Genomic DNA, 22,573 nt, shown 5'->3' on the forward strand with positions numbered 1-22,573 from the left:
TTGCTTGCTCCCCACATCAGTGTAGCCAAGACTATGGTCTTCTTACAAAAGCCAGAAAAGCGATGTCAACATTTGTCTGGAGCAGAGAAAAAGCAATTCAAAGATAAGTGCTGGCAGTTCCTTCAGAATGTGTTGGATCCTGTACTTGAACATGATGGCCTCGCAAAGGGCAGCACGTTGACTATTAGCACTACGACAAGGATCAAGACAGCTTCCTAGCTCTTTCTTTGCACACTTGACAGTGCAAAATTATGATGTAGGAGGGAAATCACTGAGCATAAAATGCTCTCTGCCTGTTAAAACTTACAGGGAGAAAAAAGGAAAGAAACTCTTGCAATACCAAATGAAATTATATTATACTTACGCCAGTTTTTCAAGCTGTGAGATTACTCAAGCAGAACTGCTGGTAACCAGGAGGAGGGCCAGCTGGCAAATTGAAACCTTTTTATGTCTGTGGGAAAGATTAAGGTCCTAAAACAGAGGGAAAATAAACCTTATTTTTAACTAAACCTAAAAAAAAAAAAAAAAGGAAAGGAACTTGGGAGAAATCCTGACTTTAATGCCTCACAAAGAAGCTGCAAACTTCAGCATTTCACGAAAGCTGAACAGCGAGCTCTCAGGATCTGCACAGAGGGCTTCTAATTTGAAGGTTAGAAAATTAATTTTCCCACTCCCAAAGTTCAGTGAAAAGGTTTTCAAGAGCCCTCTTCTTTTTTCTGGTTTATGTAGCTCCCCTCCCTTTACTTTCTTGTGGCCAAATACAACTTCTAATATACATCAATAGAAGAGCTATTTGCTGGTATTAGCAAGGGCTAGCACCTTTTTTTTTCCCTGACACAGATGCAAGGCCTTTATTTTTATAATGACTTAATTTATTAGTAATTTTTAAAGGTTATTTAAGGATAATTTCTGCTCATTCACTAAAAGAAGTGTCACGAGTGAATTTGGCTTCTGTGGGAGAACAGAATGACACTCCAAGGACAGACTCAGTCCTTCTGCTCTTCAGCCTTTGAAGAAGAGTCACCTGGGCAATTCTCACTGCAGTGCTGTGATAGGCAAGCAGGTTATGTTCCATTAAACCTGGGGAGAGAAGTGTTTTTCCCTGGCTCAAAGCTAAATCTCACAGATCCTGCTTCAAAATTTAAGCTAATCAGGGAATATATCAATATCTAAATCTGCTTGGAATCATGAGGAGGGAATATTAGTAAAAGTGAGATGTGTCACAAGTTCTATGTCTCACCTACCACTTCCCAAGCATACTAAATACAAGATACACCACCTTTACCCAAAAATCAACTGAACAAGTCTGTTTTGCTGGTCAGGAGGAACCGCAGGGGGAGGCTACACAGCACACATACATGTAAAAAAAGCCAGATAAGTAGGTCAACTTCTCCTTAAGTACAATATTTTTTAACCTTCCATTAAAGCTTAATATCTCAAAGCAATATCAAGTAGATTTCCTGAGTGGACATCCAACCCCTATTTCAAGCTCTAGACTTTCCTGAGTTGTTGATAGTGAACCTTAAAATTAAGGAGGAGGGGATGGATCATTCCCAGAGCTGTCCATGGCCCCATCTCAGGTGGATATGTGTTGTTGGTAGCAGTGAAGACCATAAGGTAAAAAACACTTGTCTTTACCATTCGTACCCAACTTCCTCTCCAATCACTCAATGCTTTCAAAAGCTGGGAATGCAGTTTTGCTTTGGTCTGTGCAACAAGCTCTTATGCAAAATCAGAGGTTTTGTGAGACAGACATGAGACAACCTTCTTCACTAATATGCTCAAAGCAAACAACAATCTGAAGATACTAGACACCTCATCATGGCAGATACATCTTTTCTATGTGTGTATTTAAACACACGATAATGCATAGCATATGTTTGAAGAGCGGGACAGTAAGCATTCATGTTGCCAAGCTAGGGGATGGTTATTCAAGTCTGTTATAAAAAGCAGGACGCAAGTATTGGTATTATTCATCAGTCCTATAAAGAAGAATAATTATCACTGTTAAAAGGCCTAGGTAGCTGGAATTAATTCAGGGGAAACACTGATGAGCAAAAGCACAGCCCCCAAATGCTATGCTTACACCACTTTGGTAAATTAAAAATAAACAATTTTCTTAATGACGAACAGACAGATATAAACATAATAGTTATTTTCTCTTAAAAGGAGCTTAAAGATCAACTGAGAAGTTTGGCTTACCAAAACATGCTCACATTTTGCAACCAAATGAAATAATTTAAGTTAGAAACTTTTAATTAAAAGTGCTTTATAAATTGCATTCATTATGTATGTTTGCAGTGATATATTTCTTTGCTCTCTGAAGCAATCTGTTTTCCCTGGTTTCTTTTTTTTCCACTTAATAAATTATCCTCATTTACACAAAATGTTAATGCCAAACTCTTTATTAATAGGATAAATATGGACTTCAGTAACAACAAATTATGTGGTGTCACTATTAAATGATCTGCCCCTTCCCAGCTTAAGTTCACTGTTCAACACCAAGCCTGCCAATGGTTTGGCAGCTGCTTTTTGCAGCACAGCACAAGAAACATTTAAAGCAAAGCTTTCAGGAATTACTCCTTTGGAGTCGTCTAGTACAATCTGAGGTTTCCTGTGCCTTATTTTGAAAGAGGACTGTGAGCATTTCCCTTCGCTGCTTTGGCCTTCCTCCCACAGTGCTGTGGCAGATTAGGATGCTCAGGAAAACCAGTGGCAGGGCAGACCGACTATTTCTTAGCTGATTTGAACACCTTGACATTTAAACAAATTTAAGACATGAGCCCCCAAATATATTATGTTTTCTCAAAGATTTTGCCTGCTATGCCGGATGCTCCATCCTTAAAGAGACCACACAGACAGAGACAGCTCAATGGAAAGGCGAAAAGACTGCTTCCATGGTAGCATCACAAGCTGCAAGGTGTATGCAACGATAGCAGAGTGTCTTGCTTTTCTTATAAAACCTTACTGAATTTTTTTCACAAGAACAAAAAGTTGGGACATGGCCTTCGGCTGTCTCAAACACTCCTGGCTCTGGCACCCAGGCAGCAAGGAGAAGACTACCACCTGGTGCAAAAACAGGGGCCAAGGAGGAAACAATGGAAGGACTAGGTTAGGACGAGTAATGGCTAAAGATCCAGGCGAAGCTAGTAAGACTGAGTTTAGCTTAGAAAGAGGACTGACCTCAGAGGACTGAAGAAGAGACCGTGATAGATGTAGTCAAGAAGGATCTCTAACCACCAAAGGAACTCCCTCTTCAAAATGCAGAGTGTAACCCCAACTTCCTAAACCTCACCACTCCCCTGATATCAGCCATGGGCTATAAAGTACCTTGGAAAGGGCACTTTTCATTCTCCTTTACTGCTGGTAAACGCAAGCGATGACAATCTGATACTGCTATCAGTTATTCTGCTGCTGAAGTGACAAAGATCTGTGTGATATAAGGCTCCAGCTCTGTCAATAGACAATTTCTCATGAGAAAATTTCTGGGTTTTCAGTCTGACTTCTAAAAACCCAAGAATACATAGGCATTTCTTCTGAAGAATCAGTAAGGTTGCAAAGTCAAGGATTTAAAAGTTAACAAATGGTAGAATTTGTGCAAATTCACTATGATACAGTTAAAAACTACAGGGTCATATGACATCATGTTCTTTATAGGCTCTCCCACATCATTTAGTGAATAAAACAAACAGTACTCAACTAAATGAACACATTTTGGGTTCATTGTTCATTCTGATCCTCCAGGCCTTGCACGCTGCAATATTGTTTACCAACAAACACCAAGGGGCTGGGACTTACCTAGGTTTCAATGCCCTCACTGTAGACATCCGTTCCTGAGCTGGCCACCTACCTTCTCTATAAGGCAATGAAGAGGGTATAGGCAGTTTTAAGAAGCAATTCTTGAGACCCAGTTGAAACACCTGCTTTATGATAAGATAAATCATGCCCTACAAGTGCCTGCTTCTCACCTTCAAAAGAAGCCAAGGTGCAAACACCAACACCTAGTTGGATAAATCCCATATTCACAGCCTTAGATTATTTTCCAGAGTCCATCTGTATACCTTAAGCACAGCTTTTAATACCTTCAGTGGCAGCTGTTGAGTGCTCAGCAATTTTGAGCATTGGACTTAGATGTATTCAGTCAGGTACTACAAGATGACACCTTTCCAGACAATGACCATGTGAGAAAAGTCAGTGGACAAGCAACAGCCAGGAGTTTTGTGGCAGAGGCCAGAAAATACTCTCTCTCCCTCCAGGGCAGTAGTATTGCCTCACCTAAGAATTTGTCTTTCCCCTAATTTACAGTTTTCTTAGCTTCCTTTTTGGCATTTCCTATTTTTAGGTGATTTTGCAGCTCAATGACCCTTAGGATGTAGGCCGTGCATGTGCATAACAAAAGTATGAGAGTGGAAGATGAAGGCTACTTCATTGTTATTACATGCAAAGGCACTCGTGATTGCCTCCGGACTGCTGCAGCTGACCTCCGGAGGGTCATCAAACAGCCAAAGCTTATTTGGTCTGCATGGACAGTGGAGGTTTTATAGCAATTTCAAAGGTGTTTACCATCTTCACCCTAACAGAGAAAAAGCAGGCTCAAGAGCTGATTAAATTGTAGCCTGAAAAAATAGGGAGACAGGCAAGGTTGTCAAGAGAGGGGTCAAGATCTGCAGAAAATCACATGCTTAGTTTCCTTAAGGAATAAGGAAGTCCACCTCTTGGCAGGACTGTCTTTTTCCAAGGTGGCCTGGTCCCACACCAAAAAAAAAATTTCCCCCCTTTACAGACATTTATTTCAATATAATACTGTGGTGTGTTGACCCTGGCTGGAAGCCAGGTGCCCACCAAACCTCTCCATCACTCCCCTCCTCAGCTGGACAGGGAAGAGAAAAATATAACAAAAGGCTTGTGGATGAAGATAAGTTACTCTCACAGGCAAAACAGACTCAACTTGCGGAAATCAATTTAATTTATTACCAGTCAAATCAGAGTAGGATACTGAGAAATAAAACCAAATCTTAAAATACCTTCCCCCCACCCCTCCCTCCTTCCCAGGCTCAACTCCACTCCCAGTTTTCTCTACTTCCTCCCCCGAAGTGGCACAGGGGTACGGGGAATGGGGCTTGGGGTCAGTTCATCACTCGTTGTCTCTGCCACTCCTTCCTCCTCAGGGGCAGGACTCCTCACTCGTCCCCTGCTCCAGCGTGGGGTCCCTCCCACAGGAGACAGTTCTCCACAAACTTCTCCAACGTGGGTCCTTCCCACGGGCTGCAGTTCTTCACAAACTGCTCCAGCGTGGGTCCCTTCCATGGGCTGCAGTCCTTCAGGCACAGACTGCTCCAGCGTGGGTCCCCTGCGGGGTCACAAGTCCTGCCAGCAAACCTGCTCCAGCGTGGGCTCCTCTCTCCACGGGGCCGCAGGTCCTGCCAGGAGCCTGCTCCAGCGTGGGCTTCCCACGGGGTCACAGCCTCCTTCGGGCATCCCCCTGCTCCGGCGTGGGGTCCTCTCTCCCCGGGCTGCAGGTGGAGATCTGCTCCCCCGTGGACCTCCCTGGGCTGCAGGGGGACAGCCTGCCTCACCATGGTCTTCCCCACGGGCTGCCAGGGAATCTCTGCTCCGGCGCCTGGAGCATCTCCTGCCCTCCTTCTGCACTGAGCTGGGGGTCTGCAGGGCTGGTGCTCTCACATCTTCTCTCTCCTCTCTCTGGCTGCCGTTTTTGTTGCCCAGGGTTTTTTTCCCTTCTGAAATCTGTTCTCCCAGAGGCACTACCACCGTCACTGATGGGCTCGGCCTTGGCCAGTGGTGGGTCCGTCCTGGAGCCGGCTGGCATTGGCTCTGTTGGACATGGGGGAAGAAGCTTCCAGCAGCTTCTCACAGAAACCACCCCTGTAGCCCCCCCCCCCCCCCCCCCCCGCTATCAAAACCTGGCCACACAAATCCAATACAAATGTGTATTTCATTCCATTAGCACCGTGAAATTCCCTCCTGGACCACCCTGCCCTCTGCCACCCTGCAGGCAGGAGCCCTTGCAAAGGCTGGTGTTTGTGATGTATGAGCGCGAAGAAATCGTGGAGTACAGGAAGCATCCAGAAAATGAGAGTTACCTGGCTTGAAAAAGTCTTTTATCCAGTGTCTTCAGACGGAAGATGAGTTCAGCGACATACCTCAGCAGATCCAGTTACACGTGCCTGAAAATGAGGTACACAAGTGGGAATACCTTAATATGGAAAATGAACTGCCTTAAGAAGAAAACTTAATGTAACCACAAAGCTAATGGGTACTATCACCATGTGTTTGTTCATATTTCCTGATGATATTTTTGACATGAAGCTTAGCTTGGAATGGAAGATATATAAATATATATTTCATTTGGCACCTGACCTAGATAAACAGTATATCACTTCTGTGGATACAGGATTTACAAATGTCTCTGGCGACTAGAAACTCTTGACAATCCTCAACACTGTCATTGATCTTACTTGCTGGCCTTTTGCATTCATATCACTTCAGTCTCTCGTATGTTAAATAATTCAACCATCTTATTTTCTGATTGCAAAGTTAGGCTTGACTCACATTTTTTTCAGCAGCATGAGCCTGCAGAGTAAAGAAATGGTAACAGCAGGCTCCTGTGTGGTAGATCACTTTTGTGACAGCATTTTGTTCTTGCTGTGAGTGTGTGCTACACTAGTGCCTACTTACATTTTATTTAATAAGTCAAAGCGTGAATTCCAAAAATAAAAGCACAAATGTTTCTTTTATGGGGAAAAAAAATACTGGTTGTCAAATACATGTACTTATTTTTGAGGACACGAGTGAGTTAACAGCATGTCTAACCTTTACTAAGGAAGGGTATCTGTGCTATTCAAATACTTTTTTCTCCTCTTTTCCGCTAATAAATTAGAGGACAGAAGGGTAGGTGTCTCTTCTTATGCAAGGGCTTGATGGAACACAAAAAGAATTTAACCACTAAACGTGGACTCATTGACTGTTTTCCCAGGAGAAGCTGTACTTGCAGTATGTTTTGCATCTGGTGTACGTTAGCCCCCGTCAAACAAAATATTCCTTATAAACACATGGAAGGGTCATTTTAATTCCCCCTTAAGTAGATTGACTTGGAAGTACTTGGCAGAGGAACGCTGGTGACAACCCATCAGCACTAACCACGTTTTCAAGATTTCTCCGATTAGCCTTCCAAATCCCTGTGAGGTCCTCTAGAGTACATCTGCAGAAAACACAACTGGGAAGTCCCTCAGCGTGTGCCGAGTGGGGGTCCTCCGACTCCGGCCCCTGCAGGGCAGGAACCGCTGTACAGAATCACACCCACCAGGCAGGCTTGCCCTGGGCGCAACCTTCTTCCCACCCGGAGAGCGGTGGGGCCACCACACCTGACGCGACGCTGGCAGCTGTGGGGCCTGTGTCGCCTTCCTGCTGCTCGTCTTCCGTCCTGACCTCCGGGCCGCCACTGCCTGCCTGCCGCCGGCGTTTCCCAAGGGCCTTCTCACCTCCCCACACCCTGGGGGAACTTCATGCTCCAAACCAGTCCCAGTGGCTGCGTGCCTTGGAGTTAAGACCAAACAAGCAATGATCACGTGTGGCCTAATGAATACTCAACGGCCCATTACAAACTCACAAAAATTCCTGATGCTGCCCCTACGTTTCTAGACGACAGCCTTAAATGCCGACATGAGGAAGCTAACCTTTATGTTTTCCAAACAATGGCTATTCTAAACATACAGCATACAAAAACACAACAGAAAGCGTTATTTTTAGCATTGGGGGGGGGCGGGGGCATTGCTAGCACATGTATGTTTAAGATGTAGAGTACAATATATGTTACAGTGTTCAAAGGGCACGTTTAGCTTGTGGTTTGGCAAAAGCCCTGCTTGGAGACATACTCAAGGTTTTCTGCCTTTGACAGCTTTATGCTCATGTTATCAGCATGTTCATCTTCTCCTGGGGTTTTAGCATTCTGAATGTTCCTGCTACGGTGTCTTCAAATCAAAATAATGAGACACAAGCAGGCACTATCTTACATATGTCATTGTCGGTAATTGACAGGGACTGCTTACTTGCAGACCCTCGTGGCTGTAACCCAGGCAAAGAGCTTAAACTCTATATTGAACTATAACTCTAAATTTAGAACCATTATGGTCCTTTATTAATAGTAGCAATACTCAGCACTTGCGCATAGCAGTGCCTTTTATAGGAGAACCTTGAATGTGCAGTGAAAGCACTAAATAAGCCACAAATCACCCTTGGATAGTTCAGAATAATTATTATCCCTTCATTTTACAAAGGAGATTCAAGATGGTTTTTTTGTTTTGGTTTGGTTTGGATTTTTTCAATAGCAACCATTACTGCTTCATCTAAATGTTTGCAAGGAAAACCAGGTCTGCCTAGCTAAGTTTTTAGTAGGTTTTGTGGACCACTCTGCTTTTACTCATAAATTTTAAGGCCATGAGGAATGACTATGATCATCTAGTCTGACCTCATGGATAGTACAAGACTGATCTTTCTGGCTGGAATATGGAAATTTTCCAGTTCTGTAGAGCAGCATTATATCGGTACCCTTACTACACACATTATACACTCTATAAACATATGCCATACGCACACTCTGAAGTAAATCAGTCCTGTTAGGATCAAATCAGAGTTTTTGTGACCTGTCAATCTCTCTTATGAATTCATTTCACAGTTGACTTTCCTCAGCTGAGTATATGTAATTGCCAGCACCCCCACTGCAGCACGGTGGTTTATGGAGAGTGGACTCTATTCATGCACCACCATGGCTAAACACTGCAGAGGTATGTTACAATTAGAGTAACGTGCAGCTTGGTGTCTTATTGCCCAGAGTGAATTACATCCTTACGGTGAGCAGAATATTTAGTGTTCGACAATAAAAGATGATAGATGTCTGCAAGGAATATTTTGTAACAATTACCCTGTGCCACGTGCTCCCCATTAGCATAGCAATGAACTACTGTCTTCTGAGATAATGTGAAGGAAAATCTACCTCAGAGGTTTTCTCTGTCTTTTTATATTTAACTCATTTCAAACATACAAGATGTGAGAACAAAACAGAGTGGGCAAGACAAAGCCATTATGACAATGCATGAGTACATGCATAAATTCACCGGAGAACAATAGGATGAGAAAAAAAAAATCAAAGATAAACAGCAGAGGTACAGGTACACTAGAAGGATGTATATATACCATAGCAAACTGAAACTGTTCTTTCAACTGGTTTGCTTAATGCTATAGAGGAATAATTCTGTTCATACTCTCTTCAAGGGAGATATGCCATGTGTAAATCACCAGGCACTGTATTTTTACTCTTCAGAAGTGTTTTCTATTAGGTATATATACAGGATTTTTCCTACTCAAAACCCTTTTCCTGCGAGCCTCTTTGTCCATTGTTGAACCAGTGGCTGATGACATATCAGTGGAAAGACCCACTGTGGACACCAGACTGGGCTTCTAAATGTATCTCTTTTTAATCAGAACCTAGTGGGGTTTAAATCAGCAGTGTAACGACAATATTCCAGGTTTGGGGAGAATGTACCATCGAAGTACTTGCAAATAAAACCCAGGAAATTAAAAGAGAAGATATGAGAAAATGATGGGGGAAAAATGCTTGCTACTGACAGCATCTTGCCAACAAACAGAAATGCTTGAGGAAGGTTATTGTACTCTGTGGTAGAGATATAACTGGAATATTACTTGGTAACATTTTTTGTTTTGTTTTCAGCAGAAGTGGAACAGCAGTTGTTTATGTGTCCTATCAGGGTCTCACATACAGAGAACAAAAAAAATGCATGTCTTAACTACCAACCTTCCTTCCAATAAACCATGGAACAAGAAAAGAAACACAGACAGGGCATGTGTTAAATCAATACTTTCAATGTCCAGCAGAAAGATGTTAAGATTTTGTCGCTGTTGAACCAGCTGTAATTATGATAACAAAGAAAGGGAGAGAACAGGGAAAAGATGGTACCAAATTAAAAGGACATAGAAACTAGGGACTTAAAAAGAGTTAAAAAAATAATGGAACTCCGTTTGGCTCATGATGCAGCTACATTGCACCGGCAGCCTGAGTACTCGCTGTATAGGTCCATGCAAGGAGGCTTGCTCTTACACAAACATAGTTGTTCCTACAGCAAAATTGTCCTGCTGTTACTGAATTCTTCCTGCCCAGTATGTGAAAAGGTTTGTTTTGCTAGGAATAGTCTAATACCCCTTACCAGTCAATGGTGCTAGTTGCAGAACTTTGCTGTCCCTCGAGAAGAGGGTAAAAATGATACGGGAAGACTGCAAGTATTTATGGGATCTCTGAAAGTAGCTAGTGCTCAGCGTGGTTTTAATCACACCATCTGCCATGTGAGGAATAATGGGTTAAATATATATGCTTGACAGCTGTGGACAGAAGGGCTCAGGGAACAGGACTTGCCAAATGAAAGGCTAAGACTACAAATTATTGCGCTCTGTGAAATCAAAGTCTTGACAGTTATTTCTCAGAACTGCTGAGCGCCTTTTCTGACAGGTGTCTTTAGGAGCGACTGTCTCTTGAGAGTAATGGAGGTGGCACTAACTTTTGAGGAAGGCAGAAGTGCGAGTACAAGAATACAGGGGGCTTCTACAGAGACAACTCTGCGATAAAATTGGCATAAGTGAGCAAAGGAAAGGGGAAAAATCAATTGTACGAAGTATCACGGACTTTGATGCTCCAGTCTCTGTAATAGAAGACGTGTCATTACCTCTGACAGACATACACACAATTCTTACTCTTATGCATAGAAGACCTTGTCATTGATTTGTTACTGAGAGCTCCCATGAGGTCAATGAAAGCCTGGAAAATGTGGCCATATGTTTCAGTCTTGCCCTTGGTTGGGTAGTTACTGACACCTTCCTTATCCAAGATTAAAGCTTCTTTATCACATTTTATGTTTCCAAGATATAAGTTATTTTAAAGTAATCGACTGAGATAGTGATCTCTGGAATTAAGATAGGTGTGATTTGCATGCACATCTGCTTTGCTATAAATTGTTGGCAAGGAAATGCAGTATCTAAACTTCAGCTGCTTTGATCATCCCCGTATTATATTTAATAAGCTCACAGTGAAAAATATGTGAATAATAAACTAATTTTACCAGAAGGAAGGAAGGAAAGGAGGGAGGGAAGGAAGGAGAAAGGTTGGCCCAGCCTCTAAATAAAAGACAGCATGACACTACCAAAACTTGTACAAAGGCCCCTAGTGATTTTTTTCTGTCCTGAAAGGTTTGATCTTTTGGATAACAACGGTGCAACTGCAGCAATGTTTCCAGATGTATAAGTATGTTTCTAAGACACAACTTTTGGTTTTAGTTAGGTGTTGCTGAGATAGAAGTTAAACCAAAGGAGAAAAAGAAGGCCTCACATATCTGTTACTTCACATATGTGCCAAAATATATTGCCTGAACTGCATAGCATGAATCCTTTAAGTATTGCTTGTGTAACACTCACTCAAGGTGAATTAAATTCAATATTTAGAAAAGTTTCGAGCCAGTCCTACTTTTATCAATGCAGTTCAAACTGGAATGCACTTCGGCCATTCTTAGGACTTTTCTATTGTAAATGAAGCTAAAATTATTGATCAACTTTTTGCATAGTCAAACATAACATAATGGTTTATAATAATGGGGAAAACTCTCTAAACTTCTATCCAACATCAAGCAAAATTAGAATATTTCTTTTACTTCACCCCCAAGAAAACCCCATATTCTTTTGCAGTAAGTTTCCAGGCGGTTTGATTTTTGTGTATTCAAAACCAAAACGTTTCTAGTGATTCTGTTTTTAATATCATTTGACAAAGGACTATAACAGACATCTAGGTGCCAACAGACTTAAATCCTATTTTAGCAGGTGCTGCAAAAAATCCCAATCTCTGCCATAAGAATCATAAACTTAAAAAGATAACAGGCAACAATAGAAAACAAGCATGTTACAAACAAAAAAGAGAGGGGGCACAACGAAAGGTTAATAGTGATTATTTCCTATAAGTGCTGTTTGAAATGTAAGGTATTTTGCTTTGGCAAACCAAAACTAAGAAGGATATGAATATCAGAGGAAAATAGTAAAAAGGCCGCAGGTTGGTATGAAGGATATTTAGGAAGAAATGGAAAGGTCCAGAAAGGAAATTAAAGGCTCTGAAGTTGCCTCTGAAGAAAGGAGAAGGCCTGAGGGATAAGAAAATCCGTTGTTAAAAGCAGCCACAGCCCACACTTAAGCCAAAGCTGAGAGGGCAGAAGACAGTCTGTGACCGCTGCTGTCAGGTTAATTGCTCATCATCATCTGTGTTACACTGCCCAGCCCCTGCTTGTCAAGTCCTTCCGCTGTCTTAAAACATAGATAAGAAACCCTTCAGAAAAGACACCAGCTTTTAAATGAAGATTTGGTAATTTTGTAGTTAGCAGAATGGAACAAACATTTCTGATTTGGGTGTCCCACAACACAAGGACCGTTATTAATCGCAGAAATTGTACAGCCCTGTGCAGTTGTCATTTACACGGCACGGTTAATGCAGTGATTTTCCTGCTGTGGCCTACAGACTCCCAGGAAATTCTTATTTCTAGGTCCGCAAAAAGTAACTAAAACCAGCATTCTGTTACAAACAGACTAATAAATAGACTACGCAGGAATCCATAGCTCTCCTGGAAAGCACTGAAGCATTAACACACTGAAAAAAGATGAAAGCTACGCGATCTTGTACCATTTTGCTGTAACCGGCAAAGGAGAAGGAGAGACCCTGCCTTTACGGCTGGCGCGTGCTCTGTGCCTGGTTGGGGAGCGGAGGAGTCCTGGGAGCGCCGGTCACCTCGTGCCAGGATGCTGCCTGCTGCCGCTTTTCTCCCTCCCCGCCTCTGACAACATGCAGATTCAATTAAGAACTCTGCCTCAGGTCTTCAGAATTTGCATAATCTCTTTTTTTTGGGGGGTTTTTTTTTGCACGCCTATAATTGCAGACATTATACCATTTGTCTAATTGAACATACACTGAAGATGGTTTCCTTGGCAGAGCGGGTGTTTTGACTAGCACTTAGGAGGTATCGAGGGCTTAAGAAAGGGGAAAGAGAAGAGAGAGTTGTGCAACCTGTTATATTGCTGACTTTCTCTTGTTGTAAGAAATGCAGCCCTTGGAAAGTTGTTGAGCAGAGCAGGTCAGGGTGTTACTGGCTCGTCCTTCCTGACACACTGTGCATTCCTACTGTCCGTGTTCAGTTCGCAGACTTGGGCAGAGACACTATACAAGGTAAAAGAGCTAGCTACATATTTATTGGAAACATGCTTTTAATTGCTGGCCTGCTTTCACTACCAAGTATTCTTGTTTCTACCTGTTTTATAAAGCCCTTCTGCCTAGTAACACATTTCTATGGGGTTTTTTTTCCCCCCGTATGTTTTGGCTAGTTCTCCCTGGATTTTTTTTTTTTAAGAAGTTGCCTATTTTTAGTCATTCAGAGGAGTATTTCCCACCATGTGTTGGTATGTTTTTGTACAGCTTGGGCTGGGGAGGAACAACAAGTGGTCATTTTAAAAAGGTCTGGTTTTCAAATAGGTAATATCAGACGTGAAAACACAACCAAGTTCAGTTATAAGAATTTATATATATATATATAGGTGAGTAACAGATGATACAGGGACACTCAAAACACAGATTTTTAATAATGACATTATAAAAAATAGGCAGTTAACTTGAAAGGAACCTTGAGAGACAATATAATCCATTTCTTACCTTTAAGCAGGATCGAATGTACCTACACTATTCCTGGCAGATACTTGTCTAACCTAATCTTAACAATGCACACGATGGATCTCTCAAAAACCTCTCTAAGCAACCTGTTTCCACAGATAACTACCCCTTTAACATTAGAAAGGTTTAGGGGATCTTTTTATGTTTTACTGTCTCATGCAAACTTGTCTTGCTGCATTGAAAGTACATTTCTTTTTGTCCTATTCAGAGAGAACAAAAATTAGTATTTGGAGGGATTGGTTTTCTCTTACTCAGAATAAAGAATGAAAACCTTCTCTCCCTAAGAAGATAAAGATAGGTACCAAGTTTTCATTCCTTCAGAATTTCACTTACCCTCTACAAATTCCCAAAGATTAATAATGACTCATGATTGATTCAGCCAGTTCTTCCAATATCCTACACAGATGTCATGATCCAGATAATTTGCTAAACTACTTTAAGTGTTCTCCCATCTGTCTTTCCACTGGTATAACCTGAGCTTTCATGCACTTATTGCCAGTCTAAATAGCAGTTGGCCAAGTGATAATCTGATGAATGAAGCTAAGAAAGCTTTAAATATTTCAGTATTTTAGGTTTCATCTGTCCACAACTTTCCCTCTTCACTGAGTGGAAGGTTTTTCTTCCTGCTGTTGTACTTATATAATGATGTATTTTATACTGCATGTTCTTGGTTTGCTTATCTTTGTATGCTTTGGTTTTTCTGAAATTTTTCTCTCATTCCTATTTCATTCTTTACAATTCATCCTTGGTAACTTGACCAAATCTCCACATCTGCTCTTTTTAGACTTAGAATTTGCTTTTAGCTAACCTTTTTCTTATAGCACTTCCTATTCTTCCTCCTCATTGAAATAATTCATACCTGAACATTTAATATTGCTTCTCAGGGAACTGCCAACTATTTCTAACTCCTTTTTCCATCTCAGACTTGCCTCCTGTGATTAGCAATACCACTGCCGCCGTAAATCTGAAACCACATGCAGAAACCTAACACAACTTTTCCACATAGCAGGGAATTAATTTCAGAAGTGAGAAATGACTTGCAGAACAAATACGAACTCCATCTATACATATGAATTGGAGAAAGTCTCCTTTCAAATGGTACATGAATTTGTCAGGTTTTAAAATGTGTAATGATGGGTTAATGTTACTGCATTGAATCCCAGCAGTCAGTGGTGAAGAAAAAAGACTTTCATAAAATATGTTACTATAGTTCAGGAAGTTGCATGGAGAATTAGAACCAATTTAAAAGTTTAAGACAGCTTTTCTCAATGGCAAAAGTCAGCTTAATAATATGTTGCTAGGACATAGTATTCACTAGATGGCAGGATGACATGCTTTTACTTTAAATAATAAATGCTAATTATGAATTTACTTAACAGATAACAGACAAAGGTATTTCCAACTTATCTTTGTCATGTAAAAGTTTGGGTATTCCCATGGGGACAGAAACAAGGCTCACTAAAGACAGTGCAAAGCCTCAGATTTACCTCAATGGTCTCTAGATGCACCTTTAATGTGTATGATAAGATAATGTGAAGTGAAAAACTTGAAGATAAACATAATCAAAGCACGGCTGAAGAGCTCTGCAATCATACAGACTTGTTAACCGAGTAGAGGTACATGGCATCGCTGCTCAGATGTAGAGAAATAAATAAAATCTATCCCATAAGTCAAGTCTGAAAAAAGAATAAATAGGTGGTGATGTAGAAAGATCTGTGGAGCTGTTTATCCTGTTGGTGCTGAGCCAAGTTATGACTATTGGAGAACATATCATTCAAGTGACTTTTATACTGCTGTATAATGGACTGATTAAATAGGCTTATAAAACATTAAAGAACATAGAAAAACTACTACAGATTAACAAAAAAAGGGTTGACAAAGCTCCAGGAAAGGCGAAAAAGATCTGACAAAATATAGGGAACTCTCCAGCCATCCAGGTACACTTCTCAAGTCATTGACACGCTCACTACAAAAGACTTACAAGTGTGTACATGTTGGTTGCTAAAAAAACCTGAAAATCCAGAAAGGTAAGCTGAAATTTGTCAGGAATCCTCATAAAGCATGGAGATTTGCAGGCTGCACAACAGGATGGGAGTATGCATGTTTCCAAAATTAAATTATAATATCTTTTCTACTTGAACTGTAAAATGGTGGTATTTAGAGCATATCTCATCTTCTGGGGACCAGCACAGGTCCAGACAGCAATGGATTTCAGATTTCATACCATTACATCTATTTTCAGATAAAGCCAATTAGTCAACTACCCATCCCAGCCGAACAAAGAGTTTAGTGCCTTTAACAGATAACTTAATGCAACCCAAAAAGTAAATAGTAACAGCAAGACAGCACTACCCTGAGAGAACAGAAAATACATAGCTCTATCCAACAGCAGCTTAGCATTCCCCCAGTAACTGCCAATATGTATTCTTCTTCTCATAAAGACAACTTATTGAGAAGTGCCAAACTGAACCAGACAACTGAGCCACAAACAGATTTCCCTGCTGCAAAAAGTTTCATAAACTGCTATCCCTTACCTAAGGGAGCACTAGATTATTCAAAGCTGGAAGAGAGCACAGTGCTGGAAAAAGCTGGTGAGAAGCAAGTAGGTATTTCTTAGCATTATTGAGATTCAGAAATTTTGTCCTTAGGTACTCAGAAATAGCTGAATCAACATTAAAGATATTGAGAGAGGACTAGGGTTTTACACAAGTTCAGGATGTAATAACTTCAAGGGAAAACACCTAAAGAATAATGACAGCTTAAAGGTGTCACCTTTTTTTTCTTTTAATGTCACACAGGTTTATAGCTTCTTGAAGAAAAAATAATTTTAAAGCCATTTCTGTGGCTCCAGAGGATTGCAATGTGAGGTTTGAGCCCATCATCTTCGGGGATTTCCTACCTCTTGGCAGGATGAAGGCCAAGCTCCTTTCACTAGCATGGACTCTGAACTTACATCTAATGATCAGCAGCTTATAAACATATATAAAACATATACATTTCAACCCAGGCATTGCTTTGAGCTTTGCTATAGATACTTCTGAAAGAGAGATGATTTTTAGGGTACTTGCTGCTCTTGGAAGAGTCAGAGGGAATCATTTGGCCCAACAGGTTTAATTAGTGGTTGTACAAGAAAAATGAAAGGACTGAAACTGTCTTTTCCTTTTCAAGACCATTCTCTATTATCCTGTCTGTCCACACAAAAACCATGGTCTACTTTTTATTTCTCTTTTAGATCTATTCCTTCCAAAACAGACACATTTGAATTTAGCTATACAAAATGTTTATGTTCAGCCCAGTCTGTAAGTGCCAGTAGCAGTACCACCAGATGCATGATCCCAGGGCTTGGTCATGCGTTACTGTAAATATTTACAGTACAAAGTGTTACACTACAGGATTTGGAAAGATGAGATATTCTGATAGTACGGTGGTACTTACACAACCAGGTGTTTATGATCAAATTAGAAAAAGGTTATACATCCTGTGGGAATCACTCAAGAGGAGCTCGAGGTACTCCCAGAGCACAAAAAGCTGCAGGTTACCTCTTCCCAGCTGACATTTGGCAACAGACCACATACCCTTCCAGTAATTTGCATTGCAAAGTGAACAACAGGCATATAAATCACCTAAAATCTCAGACGTTCACCTGACACTGTTATAAAGAGTAGATGATTAACAGCACTTAGCTATGACTAAGCGAGCTGACATGAGGTTTACTCCATGTTTTACAGTTGATATTTCATTTTTGTTTTCATCTCTGCTTTGCTTTTGCATTATACTTTATTAATTGCTTCAGGAAATAGTTAGAGTTTACAGGCTGCCTGGAAGTTGGGATGTTTTAAGAGCATGTACTGAAGCGCATTGATCTGAATGATATCGAATCTATTCTTTCCCGACGACGCATAGCAAGTGACCTTACCTGATTGCACAAGTCTACTGCTCTTCCATTAATACTTTACAACTCATGGTTCCCGTTTTCATCCGTATTAAATATATTATAAATCTTTAACTTGAGAAGCAGCCAGCCATTATGCAGGACTCCGTAATGTACTGAAACTCCTCTGTTGTTTGAAATTGTGGTTAGCTCCTGGGGATGGGTTTCGCTCTGGGCAGGCAAGGGCTCTCTGCTGGAGTATGCTATTAGGAAAAGCAGTGACAGGAGATTTCTTACTTAAAGAACCCCACACCCAATAACACCTTTATGCAAGTCATCATGAATATATGAACACATGCACCCACCAGCAGCCTTTATTGAGCACAAATTATCCCCCTAAATATAGTGCAGGTACAGGACAGTCTTGGCACCTAGCTCTGTCTTCTAGCATTTAGTGAGTGACATTATATCACGATCAGCTGCTTCAGAGAGTACGTACAACATTTTAACTAAAAATTACATTACTTTTTTTCTTTTGTTCCTTAGCTGATGGTCTCACACCCCTAGGCAACCTAGTGCTTGACAGAATGCCTATACATTCTTTGCAATAAGACATAGAGCAGAGACCCAAATTCAGAATTGTCCTTTAGCACTGCAGTTTTGTCTGTCTGAGAAGAAAATAGACATTTAATGATTTGGCGGGGTTTCACCTATCATATCCATCATTATTGTGCCGCTATAACTAACAAAATTTTTCAGAAGATCCAATAAACTAAGCAGCAAAAGTTCTGTTATTTGATGCAACCACTGTCCACAGCATGAAGGTGATTTTTGTCCTTGCCATTTCAATCACTGGAAATAGATACAGAAAATTTGAGATTTTAGCTTCTCATTTTGGTTTTGAAGCAGTGAAGTGTCAGCCATCATTAACTACGTACAATGTACCTGAATACAAATGAGAAAGGAAATGTCAAGAAAACCTTACCTATAGCAGTGCTACCAGATAGTGCAGTAGTACAAAATCCATATGGACAAGAATAACCAGAACAGTGTCTACCACTTCTTTTCAACAAGGTAAAGTCCATGTAGTTTAAACTTAAAAAAAATAAAATCTTTTTCTAATGAAGTTGTAGTCACAACTTACAGCCCATTTGTAGTTAATACAGATAAATATATATTTATCTACTTCAGTTCTCCATAGTTGAAAATTGATGAGAGGACAGTCATTATTAAAGCAGGCGTTATGCTGAAATAAAATGGATTATGATTATAATTTTCAAAGAAGGCTTTACGTTTACTTCACAAAACTTGTGTTTGGAAATGTCCACGAGGCTGTGATGCTTTGCACACAGGTTTGCCAAGTTTAACCTGGAATGGGCAGGACAAGGAAAATTAATCCGTGCACTGTTCTTCTGTTCTTGAGAAACAGTTACGAGAACTTCAGCACGTCCTGCCCGAAACAGAGCTATTGCGTACGCAGCCGAACCCACCCCGCGCCCCTGGCAGGAGGAAGAGCAGATGCCCGCGGTCCCGCCGGGGCACGCAGGGCAGCCCCAAATCCCACCCGGACAGAGAGGCGATGCGCAGAGGCCGCTCCCGCCTTCCCTCCTCCCTTGTTTCCACTACACTTTCTGTTATTAAAGGTTCATTTTGCTAGAAGACCAGCCTGCAGCTTCTCCGTAAGCTGCCGTCCCTGCTCTGCAGCCTGTCCGGGGTGGATCAGAGGGGGACTGGGCAGGAACAGCTTTGCCGGGCTGCAGCTGGAGGCTGAGCAGAATTGCACTGGAGCCTCCCCTGTGCCCAGCTGAATTAATGAGCCCAGCCTCGCTGGGTGGAGGATGTTTATTGCTGAAATTATCTGGGGCCCTGGGAAGCCCACGTTTCCCCCAGGCACAGGAGTCTGCTACAAGCATTTCAGTTTTCTAATATCAACTTTTTTCATAAGTAAATGCGGATGGTTTGCGAGCTTGCAGGTAAGCCTGGAAAGGTTTACAATTTTTCAGTTCCAATACCTGCGATTGGATGTGATTTTGTACGAGAGCTTAAACAACATGTTTTGTATTTTTTTAAGAGACCCTTAAATATGCCTGAACATAAACTCACCTGGATAACAAAACTCACATTTGTTGGTATTTTGCATACCTGATCTCTGATGCTGTGGCACAAACCCGTTGCTTGCTGAAGGAATTAGACACTAAGAAAGCTTCCTAGTAAGTCTCTGCTGTTCAAAAACCCAAAATAAACCAAAACTCTGGAGGCTTACACAGACTTAATTTCCTTTCTCACTAACCTTGCCGAATAATTCCTTTTCTGTAGTGATCCCTGCACACCACCAAACCTTTTGGTGTGAAAACCAAAGGTCAACTTTATGGCGATAGTGCTGCTTTACTGTTTCGTTCCCTGTAGGAGTGAAACTAGGGCAATGGAGGCTCTTCTTTTCCCACTGGCATTACATTCACATGGATGATATTAAACCTTAACAGTGAAAGAAAAGGGTATATGGTGTATGCATAGAAACACTCACTGTCTTTGCCTTCACACCTCTTACCCAGAAACTATGGACCTGTGACCATGAGAGCTGGACTCAAGAGGAAACATGCTGCCCCTGTGTTTCCTCTTACTGATAGATGCTATTCACAACATAGTTTAAAAACATTTAAAACTGACCCTAACTTCTACAATGAAACATTATTGCATGCTGCAGGAGAAATGGTCATGCGTGAAGTAGTGTCCTCCACATGCCTGAAAGTTTTATTCGTCTTCAAGATGGGTCTCAGCCGTATGTCTCTAACAAAACCTTGTTTCAAAAACAAGTCAACTTTGCAAACGAGTTCTGCACAAACAGCACCAAAGGGTTTGTCATGCCTTCACGATTTACGTGAGAGTTGTTCATTTCACAAATAAGGAGGTGGGTATTTCTGACTCCAGCTAACCCAGAGCTCCTTCTGTGTTACTCATGAGTCATACAAAACCTCCATCACGGAAGTTTTCACAGGCTACGCCCTTTCTCTGTGCCTTCAGTGTCCTCCCACAAATGTAAGTGGGGGCTCGGCTTGGCACCACAAACCAGAACTTATTTAACTGTTCTCTTGTGTTGGGAAAGTCAGAATAAAATCCATTTCAGTCCTTTCCAGGTGCATCTGCAGGGCCAAGAACAAAAAGAAAATAAGGAGAAAAAATTTAAGAAATTCATCTGCAATAAGCAAAGTATAATCCAACTCTGTACACACGCAGGAAATGAAATTGTTCCATGAGAACACTTTTATATATTAGCTCTCCAGAGATAAACTGCCCTTTAAGACATGAATTCTGGACATTACAGGTAAGCAACGAGAGAATGAAATTCCAATTACTCACCTTGGGCACTAAGAGAAAAACTCAGAAAATAAACACACCGCTTCTACTGTCCCTAGCAGCTCTACCCATACACAAGGGGCAGAGAGAGTTTGTGATAAACGGGATCCCTTTCAAGGTCATGTCACCATAATAAGGATGTTTTGTATTTTTGTTTTCCTTTATCCTGAGGCTATTCCACCTCCAGTCACTGCAGAAAAGGGCATGTTGCTACTTACAAACGAAGAGTGACCTAATACAGTTTTATTACCAGGCTCTGGTAAACTGGGAAACAGATAAACAACGGCTCAAGAGAAAACAGCTCTTATCTACTTAATGTAGACAAGTGAGCACATGAACAGAGGCCAAGGGGAGTCTCTGGTGGAAAGCAACAAGCTCTGAACTTTGAGCCAATGCAATGGCCACAAGAGACCTTCATGGGGACTGCGGCATGCTGGAAGACAAAGAAAAAAAGAGGACATTACATGGAAGAACAGCATACAGGAAAAAAAATATTTGCCTGTTTGATACAAATGTGTTTATGGAGAAAAAAAGAAGTTCAATTCCTCAGAGTGTAAGAGAGGACATCATAAAAACTACCAGAGTAAATGTTAAACTGTGAAAAGCATATCAGATAAAAAAGTTGTCTGTTTAACTAGGTTAGAGGTTACCATATGTTTTTAGCCAACCTTCACCTTATCTCACATATTAACAGCTTTATGAGCACACTCACCTGGGAAAGATATGGGTTTGACCACTTACAATGACTCCAAGGATCAGCTGCAGATCACTTCCCACCGCCCAACGGGTCCCCAGCGGTCCCCATCAGCTGGAGAGCCTCTGATGCCCGGGTCATTCGGCACCACACCACTGGTGACGCTGGGAGGTGAAGGCCATCCCTTCTCTCCATTGCTCCTGTCCCTCCACCTGCACAGCACAGATGCTCGTGGAACTGCGCTAGGAAATGGACTGCAGAAATGGTCTGGACTGAAATAACCCTCCCAGATGAGCTACCTCACAGGCCATGAGCTTTACTTCCAACTGTCTGTTTAAAACTTTTTTTTTTTTTTCCTATTTTTTTTCCCAACTAGAGCTGTAATGACTGCTTAGGCATGCTACAATTTGAAAACTAACTTTGCAGATTTTATGCAGCTTTGCACATTTCACATTTTTTTTCCTGGACCTGCTGGGAATCCTGCTATGACCATTTTGAACTGAGCCCATCCATACCAGGCAGGACCATAAAGCAGTGTCTGAAGGAATCAGCTACAAAGAACAGACTAGAGAAGTGTATGAAGTACTGACTACCCCAAGACTGAAAAAATAACTTTATGTGCAAATTAGAAACGTTCCTGGAAGCATGTTTGCTCTGCAACACTAAAAGCTTAATTCACTTGATGACTTTGAATAAGAACAAGCAGAACTGTTCTCATTTTTAAATACAAAAGATACCACTGCATTGCATTATCTTCCAGTTAGTAATGCTTGCTGAATAATTATATTTTATTGTATCTCATTCTTTTAGTATCCTTTTTCTGGAGAAATAAGGAGCATGCATGATAGTAGGGAACTGCCCACATCTGCTCCAG

At 41.2% G+C, this 22,573-nt stretch overlaps 1 protein-coding gene across 1 annotated transcript in view; it reads right to left on the minus strand.

The window, feature by feature from the left end:
- LOC115334135 overlaps positions 1-22,573 on the minus strand; it is a 30,640-nt gene that overhangs the window by 5,911 nt on the left and 2,156 nt on the right. Inside the window, exon 2 of the mRNA XM_029997974.1 lies at positions 21,783-21,911. Coding sequence (XP_029853834.1) covers positions 21,783-21,911 — 129 coding nt within the window. The remainder of the gene's footprint in view (positions 1-21,782; positions 21,912-22,573) is intronic.

This window comes from Aquila chrysaetos, chromosome 2, assembly GCF_900496995.4.
Source record: "Aquila chrysaetos chrysaetos chromosome 2, bAquChr1.4, whole genome shotgun sequence".
Classification (NCBI taxonomy): domain Eukaryota; kingdom Metazoa; phylum Chordata; class Aves; order Accipitriformes; family Accipitridae; genus Aquila; species Aquila chrysaetos.